General features: G+C 40.7%; 1 protein-coding gene across 1 annotated transcript in view; it reads right to left on the reverse strand.

Moving 5' to 3' along the window:
* The window catches only part of LOC140206153 (protein sel-1 homolog 1-like), a 55,791-nt gene that overhangs the window by 24,882 nt on the left and 13,548 nt on the right, over nt 1-17,361 (reverse strand). Inside the window, exons 3-9 of the mRNA XM_072274395.1 lie at nt 16,517-16,676; nt 10,510-10,668; nt 7,123-7,228; nt 4,000-4,162; nt 946-999; nt 771-830; nt 467-548 (exon numbers count right to left, since the gene is read on the reverse strand). Coding sequence (XP_072130496.1) covers nt 467-548; nt 771-830; nt 946-999; nt 4,000-4,162; nt 7,123-7,228; nt 10,510-10,668; nt 16,517-16,676 — 784 coding nt within the window. The remainder of the gene's footprint in view (nt 1-466; nt 549-770; nt 831-945; nt 1,000-3,999; nt 4,163-7,122; nt 7,229-10,509; nt 10,669-16,516; nt 16,677-17,361) is intronic.

Raw genomic sequence — 17,361 nt, forward strand, 5'->3', positions numbered from 1 at the left:
CAGGTTAAAAAAACAGCTGGTAAACAGGAGATCCTGGGTTCGAATCCCAGCAGTGCCTCCAATTTTGTTACGTATCCCGTAACGGGTTTAAAGAACCAGCAGAAATGGAACACAACTGAAGTCTGGTTTTGCAGTTCTCTAATTTTATTAGTGACTACTTAATGAAGTAACATAAAACCAGATAAATCAAATAGGTTAGCAGAGATTATGGGTACATATATAGGCTTGGAAATATAAACCTAAACTTCTTCAAGCTTAGGTGGTAAGGGATACAGTCTTACGATGGAATGCAAGATAGTTCAGTTCAATGCTCAGGTTAATTAATGAGAGATATTTGTAATCCAAAAGGCGAATGTTGTGAGAAGTCAGTCTCATTCTCCCGACGTTTTAAAGTGACAGTCCACAGAAAATATGAATCCTAGGGGTACATAACAACGCAGTATTTGAGGCCAATTTGATTGCTTACCATAATTTGCCACGAGCTTGTAATGAGTTAAAGCAGATTCACAGCTCTGAGGGACTCCAATGCCAGCCCAATATCTATAGCCCTGAAGGATTAAGAAATGTGTTATATTTCCATCAACTAAATATTCAAAACTTGCTGCAAAATAACATCCATAGAGAGCAATTTAACTTCAGGCAATTATGCTACTAACCTAAAGGTTACAGGTTTTAAAAATGACCTTTGCACACGATAACTCAATTATACTGGATAGCAAGCCAAAAATAGTTAACTTTGTAAGGCTTTGTTACAATGTAGGATTACTTACCAAAATCATGTGTGACAACAAGTTTCCTCCAAGAGCTCCAAATGTGTAAAACACTAATGCCTTTAAATGTAAAAGGCAAAAATTAGGAGCAATCCCCTTCTCAAAAATTAACACATTCACCAGGAAGACAAGTTAGCCTAATTTTTTTTTTTTTTTTAAAAACATATACAAATACCTTAGCTTGACTTGAATGGACACCGACACCAGATGCATAAAGGAACCCAAGTGCCTAAAGAGAGGATCAGAATCAGATTTAACATCACTGGCATTATATCATGCAATTTGTTTTACGGCAGTACTACACTGCAATATATAGTAATAAAAAAAACTAAATTACAGTAAGAAATTTACTTTGAACTTAGAAATAAATACAAATTAAAGAGCGCAAAAAGAGCAAAAAACAGCTAGCTCAGTGTATTGCAAAATCTTTGATTTGCATGTCATGGCAAAGTACAGCACAGGAGCAAACCCTTTGGCCAATCTAGTCCATGTCAATGTGTATCCTTCTTTTCCAGCAAAAAATTAAACAAAACTGAGCAACAATAAAACTCAGGATAAACTCAGTTGGTGCTGTTGCTTCAGCTCCAGGGAGATGAGTTTGATCGTAGCTCAGATGCTGACTATGCTGGCAGATTTATTGGCTACTAAATTTGTCTAGTGTAGGCATGTGATCAAAAATAACATTGTTGAAACGTTACTGAATAGCAGAAGGGAAAGCAAATGATTTCTCTCCTGGAAGCTTGATAACCAATCTCCAGCTGTGTTGCAAGAAGCCAACAGGGGCAGGGAAGTCAAGTCTGCCAAAGGGATCATATGTACAGCAACTGAACACGCATAACAATGGTAAGATCAGTTCGCTATTGCTCAAAGCAGCAAAGTGCCAGGTGGCTGAAGCACAAGGAAACTGATATGGTGGGAGAGTCTAGGACTAGAGGGGACAGCCTCAGAATAGAGGAGCGTCCTTTTAGAACTGAGATGAGGAGGAATTTCTTAAGCTAGAGGGCAGTGAATAAATGGAGCAACACACACAAAATGCTGGAGGAAATCAAGTTAGGCAGCATCTATGGAAAAAAGTACAGCCGACATTTTTCAGGCCGAAACCCTTCAACAGGACTACAGAAAAAAGACTGAGTAGGTTTGAAAGGTGGAAGGAGAGACAGACAGAGACAGAGAAACACTAGGTGACAGGTGAAACTTGGAGGAGAAGGGATGAAGTGAAGAGCTGGGAAGTTGACTGGTGAAAGAGACAGAGGCCATGGAAGAAAAAGTGGTGGTGGGGGGGGGGAGGAGCATCAGAGGGAGGCGATGGGCAAGCAAGGAGATAATATGAAAGAGGGAAAAGGGATGGGAAGTGGTGAAGGGGGTGTTGGAGGCGTTACTGGAAGTTTGGGAAATCGATGTTCATGCTATCAGGTTGGAGGCTACCCAAACGGAATACAAGGCATTGCTCCTCCAACCTAAGTGCGGCCTTATCCCGACAGTGGAGGAGAGCATGGACGGACATATCGAAATAGGAAGTGGAATTAAAATGGGTGGGCACTGGGAAATCCCGTTTGTTCTGGCGGATGGAGCGCAGATGTTCGGCGAAGCAGTCTCCCAATCTACATTGGGTCTCACTGATATACAAAAGGCCACACCAGGAGCACCAAAACAGTATATGACCCCAACAGACTCACAAGTGAAGTGTCATCTCACCTGGAAGGAGAGTTTGGGGCCCTGAATGGTAGTGAGGAAGGTTGTGTAGAGGCAGGTAAAGCACTTGTTTCACTTGCAAGGGTAAGTGCCAGGAGGGAGATCAGTGGGGAGGGACAAATGGGACAAGGGAATCACGTAGGGAGCGATCCCTGCAGAAAGCAAAAAGTTGGGGGGGGGGGAGAGATATGTTTGGTGGTGGGATCCAGTTGGAGATGGAGGAAGTCTCGGAGAATTATATGCTAGACGCAGAGGTTGGTGGGGTGGTAGGTGAGGACAAGAGGAACCCTATCCCTGTAGCATGGCGGGAGAATGGGGTAAGAGCATAAGTGTGTGAAATAGAAGAGATGTGGTTGAGGTTAAGGTTGATGGGGGAGGAAGGGAAGCCCCTTTCTTTGAAGAAGAGGACATCTCCTTCATTCTATAATGAAAAATCTCATCCTAAGAGCAGATGCGACAGAGAATGAGGAATTTAGAGAAGGGGACAGCATTTTTTACAAGTGGCAGGGTGGGACGAGGTATAATCCAGGTAGCTGTGAGAGTCCGTTGATTTATAATAGACATCGGTGGATGAGATGTCTCCATGGTCTTTCTCCCATGGCCTTCTGTCTCTTTCACCAATCAACTTCCTTGCTCTTGGCATCATCCCCCCCCCTCCAGGTTTCACTTTTCGCCTAGTGTTTCTCTCTCCCCTCCCCCCATCTTCCAAATCTACTCCTCAGCATTTTTTCTCCAGTCCTGCCGAAGGGTTTCAGCCCAAAACGTCGGCTATAGCTTTTTCCCATAGATGCTGCCTGGTCTGCTGAGTTCCTCCAGCATTTTGTGTTGCTCAGATTTCCAGCATCTGTAGATTTTCTCATTTGTTGGTGAGTCTGTGGAATTTGTTGCAAGTGACAGCTTTGGAGACCAAGTCTTTATGTATATTTAAGGCAGAGGTTGATAGATTCTTGACTGGTCAGGACATGAAGGGCTATGAAGGGGAAGGCAGAGGATTTGGGCAGACAGGGAAAATGGCAGAGCAGACTCAATGGGCCACATGGTCTAATTCTGTTCAAACTAAAAGCTTTATATATTTGGCAAGTGAGTGAAGCTGTTTACTGCTGGCTCTCTTGTCATCAAGAAACCTTGGAAGATTGAAATCGACATGCTCTCACCCCTTTCCTCAATTCAAATAAACAATTTATACTGGCCATTTGAATAAATGATCTGGATCAATCACTTCAAAGATGAAATGGTACAAAATAACAGCTGATAACTGCAAAGCATTTTTGCTCTGAAGCATCTACAAAATTCAGAAACTTAACTGCAGCCCATTTTAGATACATCTATAGATGAAGTCACAAGTTACTGAGTAGAACTTCAGATTCTGATTTTAAAATACCAAAACTGTTTTTAATTTTTAAAGTTGTAGCTCTAAAAGGGAACAGTGCAACAGACCAATTTTTCCACCGCCGTTAACATTCAGTTCAAGGCACTCAGCTTTTGCTATTAACAGCAACAAGAGTTGGTGAAAAAAAATTGTGTAAAGCACACCTACTGTTTGACCTTTCGGTGAACCCTGTTCTGCAAGCTTCTCAAAGAAACCCTTGGCAGATCCAATGTCCAACTTCATATAATCACCCAGTAGCATGGCATAGCCCACTTTCTCCATGGCCTTAATATTTCCCAGTTCAGCAGCTTGCATTAGTATTTTATAACCTCTGAAGTAAAAATGAATGAAAAAAATACAAATCCAAGATAAACATTATAACCAAAGTATTGACAAAATATTGTGATGCTAAAAGTGGATTGCATTAATTTCACTGAATATAGTGACACAAAGATTGCTAGATCAATCACTTGCCTAGCAGTCATTATCCCATCACAAGTGCAAAATAACTTTGTAAATGGGACAGCACGGTAGCGTAGTGGTTGGCACAACGCTTTACAGTACCAATAACATGGGTTCAAATCCCATCACCGCCTGTAAGGAGTTTGTATGTTCTCCCCATGACTGCATAGGTTTCCTCCGGGTGCTCCTGTTTCCTCCCACAGTCCAAAGATATATGGGTTGATATGTTAAATGGTATTGTAAATTGTCCTGTGATTAGGCCAAGATTAAATTGGAGGAATTCTGGGCAGGGCAGCTCAAAGGGATGGTCTATTCTACACTACTGCAATAAACAAAAAATAAACAAAATAAATTATCAAAGTACATATACTTCACTATATACAACCCTGAGATTCATTTTCTTGTAGGCATTCACATTTTTTTTGTTTTGTATGTCAGCTATTTTTCTCTTCACTAATTGGTTTTTGTCAAGCCACTCTTCCAGCTGGCGGCCGCATCGAAGGACCGTGGCCAAGCTGTCTCGGATCTTGGTGAGGGGGAATGTTTAGATCAGGTGGAGGATGTCCTGGTTTGGGGCACCACAGGGGAAAGCTGGGTTTTGTCAGGCATCGTGTTGGTGTAATGTTTGCGCTGTTTTGGCATGTTGATTTCTAAAGATTTGAGGTTTTTCCAGTTGTAGAGATTTTAGTTGAGAAGTTGGAGGAGCATTTCCCGAGCTTACGAACTGGAATGTTGTTGGACATATTTTGCATATGCTTGTAGAATTTTGCTGAAGATACTCTTATACAAAATCTCCAGGGATGCCATTCCACTCATCGTTGGGAACCATTGGTCAGGTGTGGATTTCAGGGCTCCTGAGATTATTCTCATAGAAGTATGGAGCTGTGTATTGATGATGTTTGTGTGAGCACTTCTCTCAGGGTGGATGCACAATATTCAGAAACAGTGCGAGGCTAGATGTTTCTTAGCACCCCATTTGATTCTAACTATCTGCTGATATTGGCTGTTTTGGATTTTAGTTTCTTTGCAACACTTTGAAGTGGATTTTGCGAGTGCAAGATAAAAATAAAATACAAATGCAAGATAAGCATTATAACCAAAGTATTGACAAAATATTGTGACTCCCAAGTACTCTGTGTGTGGATCATTGTGTAGATGTTTGTCATTTAATTTGATATCAAGTTTAAGCTTGGTTAGTCATTTCACAATACATTCACAATAAATACAAAGAAACCAAAAATCAATGAAAACTGCACACCAGACAGACAAACAAGCAATGTGTGAAAGACAAACTGCAAACGCAAAAAAAAAACAATAAATAAAGAACATGAGATGAAGAGTCCTTGACAGTGAGTCCATAGGTTGTAGGAACAGTGCAGTGTTGATGCTAGTGAAATTATCCCCTCTATTTAAAGCAGGGGTTCCCAACTTAGGCATCCACGAATCCCCCAGTTAATGGTAGGGGTCCATGGCACAAAATGGCTGGGAACCCCTGATCTAAAAGAATTACTAAAGTTTTCACATGAAGATAGCAACATTATAACAAGATAGCAACAAGATCTTAAGTTTTTCAATTTCCCAAACTTAAAAATCAGCCAGACCCATGCTTAACCTGACACTTGTCAAATGTCATACAAACCAAATGCTGGAGGAACTCAGCAGGCCTGGCAGCATCTATGGAAAGGAGTAAAGAGTCAACACTTGGGTCAAAATCCTTCATCAGGACACCAGACACTTCACTTTTCCATAGATGCTGCCTGACCTGCTGAGTTTATCCAGCATTTTGTGTCTATTAATTTGATTTCTAGCATCTGTGGATTTTCTTGTGAATTGTCATAAGTGGCTAACACCCCAAACTCATTGCCAAACTTCACTAGATTGAGTGGACACCTCTACATCATCCTACTTCCAGAAGTCTTCAGAAGGCCTCAAGGTGACATAGCCAGACGATGAAAATAATTTGGAGTCCAGCAAAAAGATTAGATATTTAGCATGTTACCTCCAGCACATTTTCAACTGCTGTAATATGGTGTGACAAAGTGGAAAGCTGACAGGTGGCAGCTCCTTTTAGAAAGTGCCTGCACACCAGAACTTGATCCAACATTGCAAAAGGTCTAAGTATAAACTCCAAATAATTATTGAGTAGTTCCCAGACAGCTCCAACTGTCTCTCAAGTTCTAAGACAGCACATTCGAAATTTTATTGGTAAAACAGTCAAACTGAACCACAACACCGATTTCCACTTATAGGGTATGGAAAGTAAGTAGTTTCCTGATTTTTTCCCCCTTTTCTTTGTATTTTCAGTTTGTTGTCTTTTGCACATTGGTTGCCTGTCCGCCTCTGTCATGTGTGGTTTTTCTACTGATTAGATTTTCTCTTTCCATTTACTATGAACGTCCATAACAAAAGAAATCTCAGGGTAGCACATGGTGACATATGCACTTTAATAAATTCACTTTGAACCTTGATTTACAAATATATTACCATAGCTATCACGTTATTGAAGATAACCAGGAGGTTTAGATTAAATGTGCAACTTCAAATTGGGGAATTTAATCCAATTAAATTTGGATTAACAGTTTCAAGTAATGGTGACCATGAAATAAAAGCTCTCACCTAGCTGATTATGTCTTTGGGAAATGAAGTTGCTATCCTGATCCAATCTGATCCACATGCTTCACTTCAGACTATAACAGTAGTTGAACAACTACCCTTCCAAACGGCCCAATCAACTTCATTCAACAGATGCTGGAAATATCAGCTTGCAGGTTGTTCACATCCAGTAAATGAAGCACAACGACCACTTCCAAATGAGATCAGGATACTTACTCTTTCTTTTGGTTCTTTTTACTTGTACTATTGATCATTTTCATTCCATTATGATAAATTCTCTCTGCTTCCTGTGCAACCTTGCGTTGACTGGCCTCTTCATCAGCTAGAACAGAGGTATTAGAGTAATGAGTGAACAGCCAACGTGAGTTTTAATCTTAAAATTACCATTGCAGTAACTCAAGACGTCTTGGTTTTCTATGAATTAAAATAAACTGACTTAAAAAAGCAAAGACTTGAGTCGCAAATTGAGAGAAAATTGTTTACTAGCTGGCTTAGGCTAGATTTTAGATGGGTTGCATTAGATTAGGGTGTAAAATTGTTATTTTTTGTTATTTAATTTTCCTATATTTACTTAAATTTTACACACTCACCTATATATTGTATGTGTAATCATTCAGTGAATTTTCAATACTTGTAGCATTCCTGATTCTATATATTCTACAACTTTTAGTTTTTCTGTAGTAGATGTCACACCACTTGATTCTGGTCATTTCAAAGGTTATATCTTAATAACAATATGCTTCATCTCTAGTCATAGTCATTGAACAGAAACAAGTTTTTTGGCCCATCTAATCCATGCTAAACTGTTAATCTGCCCACACCCATTCACACCTGCACCCAGACCACAGCCCTGCATGTCCCTACCATCCATATACAGGTGAAAGAGAAAGTCTGAACCCTTTGCAATTACCTGGTTTTCTGCATTAATTACTCGTAAAATGCGGTCCGATCTTCATCGAAGTTTCAATAGACAACAATCTGCCTAAACTAAGGACACAAACAATTATATTTTTCATATCTTTATTGAACATATTGTTTAATCATTCAGTCCAGGCTGGGAAAAGTATCTGAACGCTTGTATTTAATAACTGGTAGAACCTCCTTTAGCAGCAATAACCTCCACCAAACGTTTCCTGTAGCTGCTGATCACACTTGCACAATGGCGAGGAAAAATTTTAGACCATTCCTCCATACAAAACTGTTTCAGTTCATCAATATTTCTGGGATAACATGCATGAACAGCCCTCTTCAGGTCATGCAGCAGCATCTCAATTGGGTTAAGGTCTGGACTGACTTAGTAATTCCAAAACACAAATTTAAACCATTTTTTAAAAACCATTCTGCTGTTGATTTACTCCTGTTTCAGATCACTGTCTGGTTGCATTATCCAACTTCTATTGAGCTTCAGGTGACAGACTACTACCCCGATATTCTTCTGTAAAATGTCTTAATACAATTTTGGATTCATTGTTCCCTCAATGACTGCAAGGTGTCCAGGGCCTGAGGCAGTAAAGCAGCCTCAAACAATCATGCGCCTTCCACCATGCTTCGCAGCTTTATTGAGATTTTGGTGTTGATGTGCAGTGCCCTTTTTCCTCCAAACATAGCGATGTGCATTTCTGCCAAGATATTCAACTTTTGTTTCATCTGTCCAAAGAACATTACCCCAGATACATTGTGAAACTTAGGGGGTCTTTTGCAAACTTGAGATGTGCAACTATGTTTGTTTTTGGAGAGCAGTGGTTTTCTCTGTGGTATTCTTCCATGAACACCATTCTTACTCGGTGTTTCCTTTGTAGTGGACACATGAACAGAGACTTTAGCAAGTTCTAGAAATTTCTGCAGGTCTTTTGCTGTTACCCTTGGGATCTTGTTCACCTCCTTCAGCATTGCCCATTGTGCTTTTGGTGTGATATCTGCAGGACGCCCACTCCTAAGGAGTGTAGCAACAGTACTGAGTTTCCTCCATTTGCAGACAATTTCTCTTACTATGGAGGGTTGAACACTGTCTTTAGAAATGCTCTTGTAGCCTCCTCCAGCTTCATGTATCTGTACAATTCTTCTTCTAAGGTCCTCTGAAAGTTGCTTTGATCGAAGCATGGTGCACATAAATATATTTTTCTTGAATAGCAGGCTCTGTCAGTAATCTGTGTGCCTTTATTTTAATATATAAAGGGCAGGGAATGTCTATAACCAACATCTCCAACCTCATCTCATTGATAGAACACTAGACTTCAAATAGCTTTTGTAGAAGGCACTACCGCAGAGGCTCACAATTTCTTCTAACCTAGATTGTGATTGTTTAATTGTGTACTCAGTATTGATGAGAAGTACAATTGTTTGTGTGTTATTAGTCTAGACTGCATTTGTCTATTATTGTAACTTGGATGAAGGTCAGACCATGTTTCATGAGTAATTAATGCAGAAAACCAGGTAATTGCAAAGGATTCACAAACTTTTTCTTGCAACTGTAACCATGCAAATTTCTCAATCTATTGAAATTTGAACCAGCATCCATTTCCATTGGCAACTCATTCCATACTTGTACTACCCTCTCAAGTTACCCTTAAACAGTTCACCTTTCACCCTTAAATATTTCACCTTTCATTTTTAACTCATGACCTCTTTCTCATCTCACCCAGCCTCATTGGAAAAGGCATGCTTGCATTTACCCTACCTGTACCCCTCAATTTTGTATACCTCCATCAAATCTCCCCTAATTTTCCTACAATCTAGAGAATCAAGTCCTAACCTATTCAACTTTTCCTTAACTCAGGACCTCAAGTCCTGGCAACATCCTTGTAAATTTTCTCTGCACTCTTTTGATCTTATAGACAGAGTACAAGACGGCCATAACTTATTTTCATTGTCTTTTCTTTCGTTGTGCTTATAACATTCAACCATGAAGTCTTATGCCTCACTTTTGACTTCCAAAGAAACACAGATCAAAATCACCTCATCCTGCAGTTAAGAACAAAAATCATACAAACTTGGCTCATATTGAAGGGTCTCTTGGAAGGTGGGTAAATAAGATGAACAATAAGGGCTCAAACTGTCTGCGGGTCAATATTTAAACAGATCACTGCATCAATACACAAGCTGGATATTTGTAGCTAAAAAAAAAACAGGCTAATACAAGCCAATAATATAGTTCACTCCAGAAACAGACCAAATTGCCTTCATGGTAGAGGACCAGAGATACACATACACACCATTCATAAGGGGGTGAGGAAAAAAAAAATATATATATATATATGTGGTTACTAAAGTCAACCAATATGTGCTGTCCGAAGTATATTGCAACTTAACTACAGGGGAAAGAAATGTGCTGATCAAGATCTTAAGATTACCTCAACAAGAGGAGGGAGTCGATATTTAAAAACTTAAAATGCTGACTCTTACATTGCCTGGGTACCCAACACAAACTTGGCTTGTCAACAGCTATTTTGTTATGACCTATTGTGTCATTACATGGAAGTTAACAATTTGCCCAAATCTTTGTAATGCACTTTAGAACCTGAACATTTAACACTTAAGTTTTAAATATGTTGAACCTTTCCAAAATCACCTAGATATGTAAAATGCACAATAAAAAGTACCCACTTTCACAAAACCCCCATTGCTTGTCCTGATTATAGTTGTATGTTGTTGCACACCAGAGTCTGTCATCATCTCTTCCATCGGTGGTACAGCTCAGGTATTCCTGGCCCATGAAGAGGAAGGGAAATACACAGGGTTCTCCGTCAGCAGTCCCACCAATTGCTAAAGGATTTAAAGCAAAATATATTAATTTAATCAGAAAGCATCTCTGGAAGGAATGTAGAAGAATTACTTTGCTTTACTTGTACACAAACTACAATTCTGATTAAAAGGCTATAAATTGTGAAGAGTTTGCTTCTCCATAAATCCTTCCTGACCCAAGTATTCAATTCCGATTTCCAAAATACACGTTACTTTTTGAAACCAATAGCTTTCAAGTATTCTTCAACTTAGAAAAAGATTCAGTTTTTAGAACCAGACAACTTGAAAGGAGATGCTGTAGTGAGAATACAAAATGAGATTAACAAAATTCAAAGGTACATTATCAAAGTATGTTTCCATTACAAAATCTTGAGATGCGTCTCCAAACAGGCAGCCACAAAACCAACACAAAAAAAGATTCAAAAAAGACTAAGCATCCAATGCCCAGACAGAAAAAAAAGAATCATGCAAACAATAAGCACAAGCAAATAGTATTCTGAACTGAAGTCACTGAGACTCCATCCTCGGACCCTTAGTTCAGCGCAGAGCGGTGTAAGCGTTACGGAGCAGTGAGTTGAACCGGCCTGTACATCGACTCGGGACCCAACAACCTGAACTTCTTAATTTGGTTTGGCACCTAAACCGTCATCATTGATATAGGTGACAAAGATTAAAAGGACAAAATAGTTGCTTAAAAATAAAATTGTGGTTTAAAAAAAAGTAACAATTTTTACTCAAAAATTTAAATTCTACAAATAAATTGCAGGAATCTGGCTAACATTTTGTACATGTCCCAAATTACCTGGACAAGCAACCTTATTGTTTCTTAGTTATCTGACTGATCAAGTGATAAGAAGAAATATTTATCAAAACTTGGCTCGCCCCCATCAAACTTTTGCACTGTGTACAAGAACTTTCCCTTTGCATACGTGGCACAACATTAATTGTGGAGGAAGGGAAGAACTAAGCACCTGCTTAGGCTGCTGCTCATTATAGTATACAAGTAATAGAACTGAAATCTTATTTTTAGACAAAAGAGTTTCAGATGGCTTCAAAAAAGCTGTAGCTTTCAACAACATTTTTTTTGCTGGTAACCATAACATTATGAAAGGCAAACTTTATTCTGAAAACTAAGATACAGCAAGCCTAAAAACACAAATACATTGGTTTTGGTTAATTGGGAAACACCAGGGCCAGTACATTTTGGCCCAATTAAACAGATGCCCCAATTAACCAAAGTTCCATGAAAATAGTTAAAAAGGTGTAAAAAGACAAGCTCCTGTTTAACTGAGTAGCAAATTATGGATTTAAAGAAAATACAGTCCAATTTCAAACACTTAATACTACTACAGTACTATAAAACTATTAGTTCCTAATATGTGTATGCAGCCACTTTCTTTTGATTGACTGTAAATGAACAAAATCACCGCAGACACCCAGTGTAGGTAAAGGACTGCCTTTAAACAATGCTATCAACAATTGCATCCTCCAAAACTTCATTTTACTGGAACATTCAAGCTGAGTATCAGCACCTTCAAATTCTTGTAGTGACAAACAGTCCTTCCAGGTGAGGCAACACTTCACCTGTGAGTCTGTTGAGACGTACTCCCAGTGTGGTCTCCTGTATATCAGACAGATTGGGAGACTTCTTTGCCAAGCACCTTTACTTCATCCACCATAAAAGGCAGGATCTCCAAGTGGCCTCTGATTTCAATTCTACTTCCCATTCTGACATGTCAATCCAAGGCCTCCTCTACTGCCACGATAAGCCCACACAGGTTGGAGGAGCCTTCAAGCTGATGGCATGAACATAGATTTCTTGAACTTCTGGTAACTGCCCACCCCCTTCCTCTCCTTTAGCATTCCCATTCCTGTTTCTCTCACTGACCTTATCTCCTTACCTGCCCATCACTTCCCTCTGATGTTCTTCCCTTTCTTAAAATAGTCTTCAGTCCTCTCTCAGATTCCCCCTTCTCTAGCCCTTTACCTCTTTCACCAACTTCCCAGCGCTTTACTTCACCCCCTTCCCTCTCTTCACTATCACCTGCCACCTTGTACTTCTACCCTCCCCTCTTCTTTCCAGTCCTGAAGAAAGGTTTCTGCCTGAAACTTCAACTGTTTACTCTATTCCATAGACGATGCCTCCAGTAGTTGAGTTCCTTCAGTATTTCATATATGTTGCATTGGGTTTCCAGCATCTGCAGATTTTTTCATGTCAGGCATCTCCAAACCTGAATGCTTGAAACTGCAGTGAGCAAAACAGTTCTGAGGTCACCTCACAGCTTATTTCTCACTATCAGTGACAAAAATCACTGCTTTTTGAACATAAGCAAACACACCTAAAGCTATTTAAAATCTGCTTGCTCCAGGCACATTGTAGTGTCTAACAGTCACCTTACTCACCACTCACATTTGGAAAGGCATAACATGATTAGGAATAGTCAGCATAGCTTTGTCAAAGGCAGGCCGTGCTTTACAATCCTGACTGAATTTTTTTGATGTGACTAAACACATTGAAGGTAGGGCAGTAGATGTAGCATATATGGACTTCAGCAAGGCATTTGATAAGGTACCCCATGCAAGGCTTATCGAGAAAGTAAGGAGGCATGGGATCCAAGGGGACATTGCTCTGTGGATGAAGAACTGGCTTGCCCACAGAAGGCAGAGTGGATGTAGATGGGTCATATTCTGCATGGAGGTCGGTCACCAGTGGTGTGTCTCAGGAATCTGTTCTGGGACCCTTAATCTTCGTGATTTTTATGAATGACCTGGATGAGGAAGTAGAGAGATGGGTTAGTAAATTTGCTGATGACACAAAGGTTGGAGGTGTTGTGGATAGTGTGGAGGGCTGTCAGAGATTACAGAGGGACACTGATAGGATCCAAAACTGGGTTGAGAAGTGGCAGATGGAGTTCAACCCAGATAAGTGTGAGGGATAAGTGTGAGGTGGTTCATTTTGGTAGGTCAAATGTGATGGCAGAATATAATATTAATGGTAAGACTCCTGGCAGTGTGGAGGATCAGAGGGATCTGGGGGTCCGAGTCCATAGGACATTCAAAGCTGCTGCGCAGGTTGACTCTGTGGTTACGAAAGCATATGGTGCATTGGCCTTCATCAATTGTGGGATTGAGTTTAGGAGCCGAGAGGTAATGTTGTAGCTGTATAGGACCCTGGTCAGACCCCACTTGGAGTATTGAGATCAGTTCTGGTCGCCTCACTACAGGAAGGATGTGGAAACCATAGAAAGGGTGCAGAGATTTACAAGAATGTTGCCTGGATTGGGGAGCATACCTTTTGAGAATAGGTTGAGTGAACTCGGCCTTTTCTCCTTGGAGTGATGGAGGATGAGAGGGGACCTGATAAAGGTGTATAAGATGAGAGGCATTGATCGTGTGGATAGTCAGAGGCTTTTTCCTAGGGCTGAAATGGCTAGCACGAGGGGGCACATTTATAAGGTACTTGGAAGTAGGTACAGAGGAGATGTCGGGGTAAGTTGTTTTTTTTTTATGCAGAGTAGTGAGTGCATGGAATGGGCTGCTGGCGACAGCAGTAGAGGTGGATACCATAGGGTATTTTAAGAGACTCCTGGACAGGTACATGGAGCTCAGAGGGCCATGTAACCCTAGATAATTTCTAAGGTAAGGACACAGCTTTGTGGGCCGAGGGGCCTGCATTGTGCTGTAGGTTTTCTATGTTCTACTGACCTTGGAAGCAGTTGTGCTTTTTAGCTGTATCAGGCTGAAATGAGAATATTTAATTGTATCCATTGACAGTACAGCTGCTATTCGAGTTGCACCTAGGTGCCCCTCCAAACTGTGTCTGCAACCCTCCAATCCTCTGGAACCTCTCCCATCCCCATTGATGATGCAAAGATCATTGCCAGAGGCTCAGCAATCTCCTCTCTCTCATCCGGTCCCAGTGACTTATCCAACTTGATGCTTTCCAAAAGCTCCAGCGCATCCTCTTTCTTAAAAGACGTATTGTATGACGTAGGCAATCATGCTGTTTCCATGACCATGATTGTTCCTGGCAAATTTTCCTACAGAAGTGAATTTCCATTTCCTGGGGAGTGTCTTTACAAGATGGATGCCCCCAGCCATTATCAGACATCCCATCTCTCCTGGAAGTTTCGGGAGTCTCCCACTTATTGATAGTGGCTTCCTGATGCCCGGAAATTACATACAATATCCCGCAAGTCAATTTTTTTTGAGAGGGAGAGAGAGAGAGGGAGCATCTTGATTGGTCTCTCTTCATGCTAAGTAGACCTATCAGTTTTCTTTGTGGGCAGGCTTTACAGTCGACCTCGAAAATAACGACAGTGTTGCTTGCTGCACTGTTTGCAACAGTGAGTTTTCTACTGCCCATGGTGGGTTAAAATGTAAAAGACATGTTGAGGTGAGTTTAACAGGTGTCATTCATCCATTAGCGTAGCTAACGTTATTTAAACTAGTTGGCTAGCTGCTCAGGAGCTACTCTATTGATGTCCTACGTGATGATGCCAAACTCCCTAGACTTGCTTAAAGTTGTAATAGAATAAACATAATATAATATATGCACATATTTTAATGTCACATTTTCTGCATATACCCAACTTGGTTTACAGATCAGACAAAATCACTAGACAAAGTACTACATACACCCTTGGAGGTCAACCGGGGGGTTGGGGGGGAAAGAATATCGGGTTGCTGGGCTGCTACCTCCCTGAAATGGTGGTGCTACCTCCCTGAAATGAATTTTTGCAGGGTGGGATATCTGCATTATCAATACACTTTATAAATTGTTGCATAATCTGTACTTGTGATATGCACCAGCTGCTCATATGACCATTCACCACCTGCTTGCATGGCTTCATGTGACCCTGATTAGGCACACTAAACAGGTGCTACACCTTTGCCCAAGGGCGACCTGCAGGCTAGCAGACGGAAGGAGCGCCTTACACTTCCTTTGGTAAAGACTTATCTCCAACCCGTCATCCTAGCACTTCAGTACCTGCCTTTATTAGAATAACATCACTGCAGTACCAGTAACTCACTTTAATTATACATGGACCAAACATTCAAAAACTGAAGCCAAGCCAGCTACTTTCATGTGACCTACAGGCACAGCCTTGAGGTTGTCAATAAATAACTAGCAGGATTAATGGCAACATTCACCAAATGCTGGAGGAACTCAGTACGTTAGGCAGCATCTGCAGTGCCCACCTCCTTAAAGCATTTGCAAAGCAAATACAACAAACTGCTGTTGCATTTGGCTCAATACCAAAGAAACTCAGACGTTAGTGATAAGACCATAAGACTATCGAGTCTCCTCTGCTATTCCATTACGGCTGATCCTGGATCCCACTCAACCCCATACACGTGCCTTCTTCCCATATCCTTTGATGTCCTGTTCTGCTTAAACATATGCACAGACTTGGCCCGCACTGCAGTCTGTGGCACAGCATTTAACAGATTCACGACGCTGGCTAGAAAAAATTCCTCTTTACCTCTGTTCTGAAAGGTCACCCCTCAATTTTGAGGCTGCGCCCTCTAGTTCTGGATACTCCCACCACAGGAAACATCCTCTCCACATCGACCTTATCTAGTCCTTTCAACATTTAGTAGGTTTCAATGAGATTCCCAGGCATTCTTCTAAATTTCAGTGCCAAACGCTCCTCATATGTTAACCCCTTCATTCCTGGAATCATCTTCGTGAACCTCTTCTGAACTCTTTCCAATAAGAACACATCTTTTTTGAGATATGGGGCCCAAATATGATGAGAGTAGGGCAGAAGGGGGATGAGTTGATTAGATACACAATGGCTGCTCTCCTTGGTAACTTAATAAAATAAATTACGAAGTCAACTAAAACATGATTTTGGAGTCTTGCCTTTTTGAACATCTTTATCTGTGTTTACACTTTCTTCTTCAGAGGCAGCTTCATGTTTGTCAGGTTTACTTTCCTCGAAGTCTTCTGCGTCCATGATCTGCCCAGCAACAACTCTGGTTCCTGTTGGCTGATCTCTCATTTGATCACTGTGTTCATTTGGCTGAAAGGGAATATGCACATTCATAATTCAATCACTGACAAACATTGCCTGTTTTTTTTAAAATATAAAATAAATGGCTGGAAGCAGAGAAGCCACCGCCCCAGAGAAGTCATGCTTCTTCATCTGAACAAAAAGGTTCTACCTCAGTACTGTTTAGTGAAGATTAAATGCTGGCTCAGAAGTTATAGAATATTCAGAATACAAAGATATTTAAATTGAAGTGTTTGCAAAAGGAGTTGAATGGTGTTCACACAAAGCGCACAATTAAAATTGCAACACAAATTTAGAACTTGTCTAAAACCCAGTACATTCCAATGATCATGCCATCTCCTCCGAATTCAAAGGAAGGACATCAGCACTCCCTTCAAGAACAACATCCCCATCACTTGGAACCTACTTACATAGCCAGCTTTGGCATGCAGGTCAGTTTTTGTTATCCTATGGCTGACACCAGGCTCCCAAAACAGATCATTGCAAGCTCTGTCAAACAGACTACCACTTAGTCAGGGGAAATGATGGTCTCAAAGCCTTCCTGATAAAAATGAAACATCTCACTAACTTCTGAGAATCCTCCATCCAAGAGGTGACAGAAGAGTATTTGGGATGGCACAAGGAAATTTGATGTTTAAGGCAGGAGCTTCATGAACGCTCAGTGTAACTGCAAAGGTAGTGCACCATCTTATCC

This window comes from Mobula birostris, chromosome 1, assembly GCF_030028105.1.
Source record: "Mobula birostris isolate sMobBir1 chromosome 1, sMobBir1.hap1, whole genome shotgun sequence".
In the NCBI taxonomy this organism is placed as follows: domain Eukaryota; kingdom Metazoa; phylum Chordata; class Chondrichthyes; order Myliobatiformes; family Myliobatidae; genus Mobula; species Mobula birostris.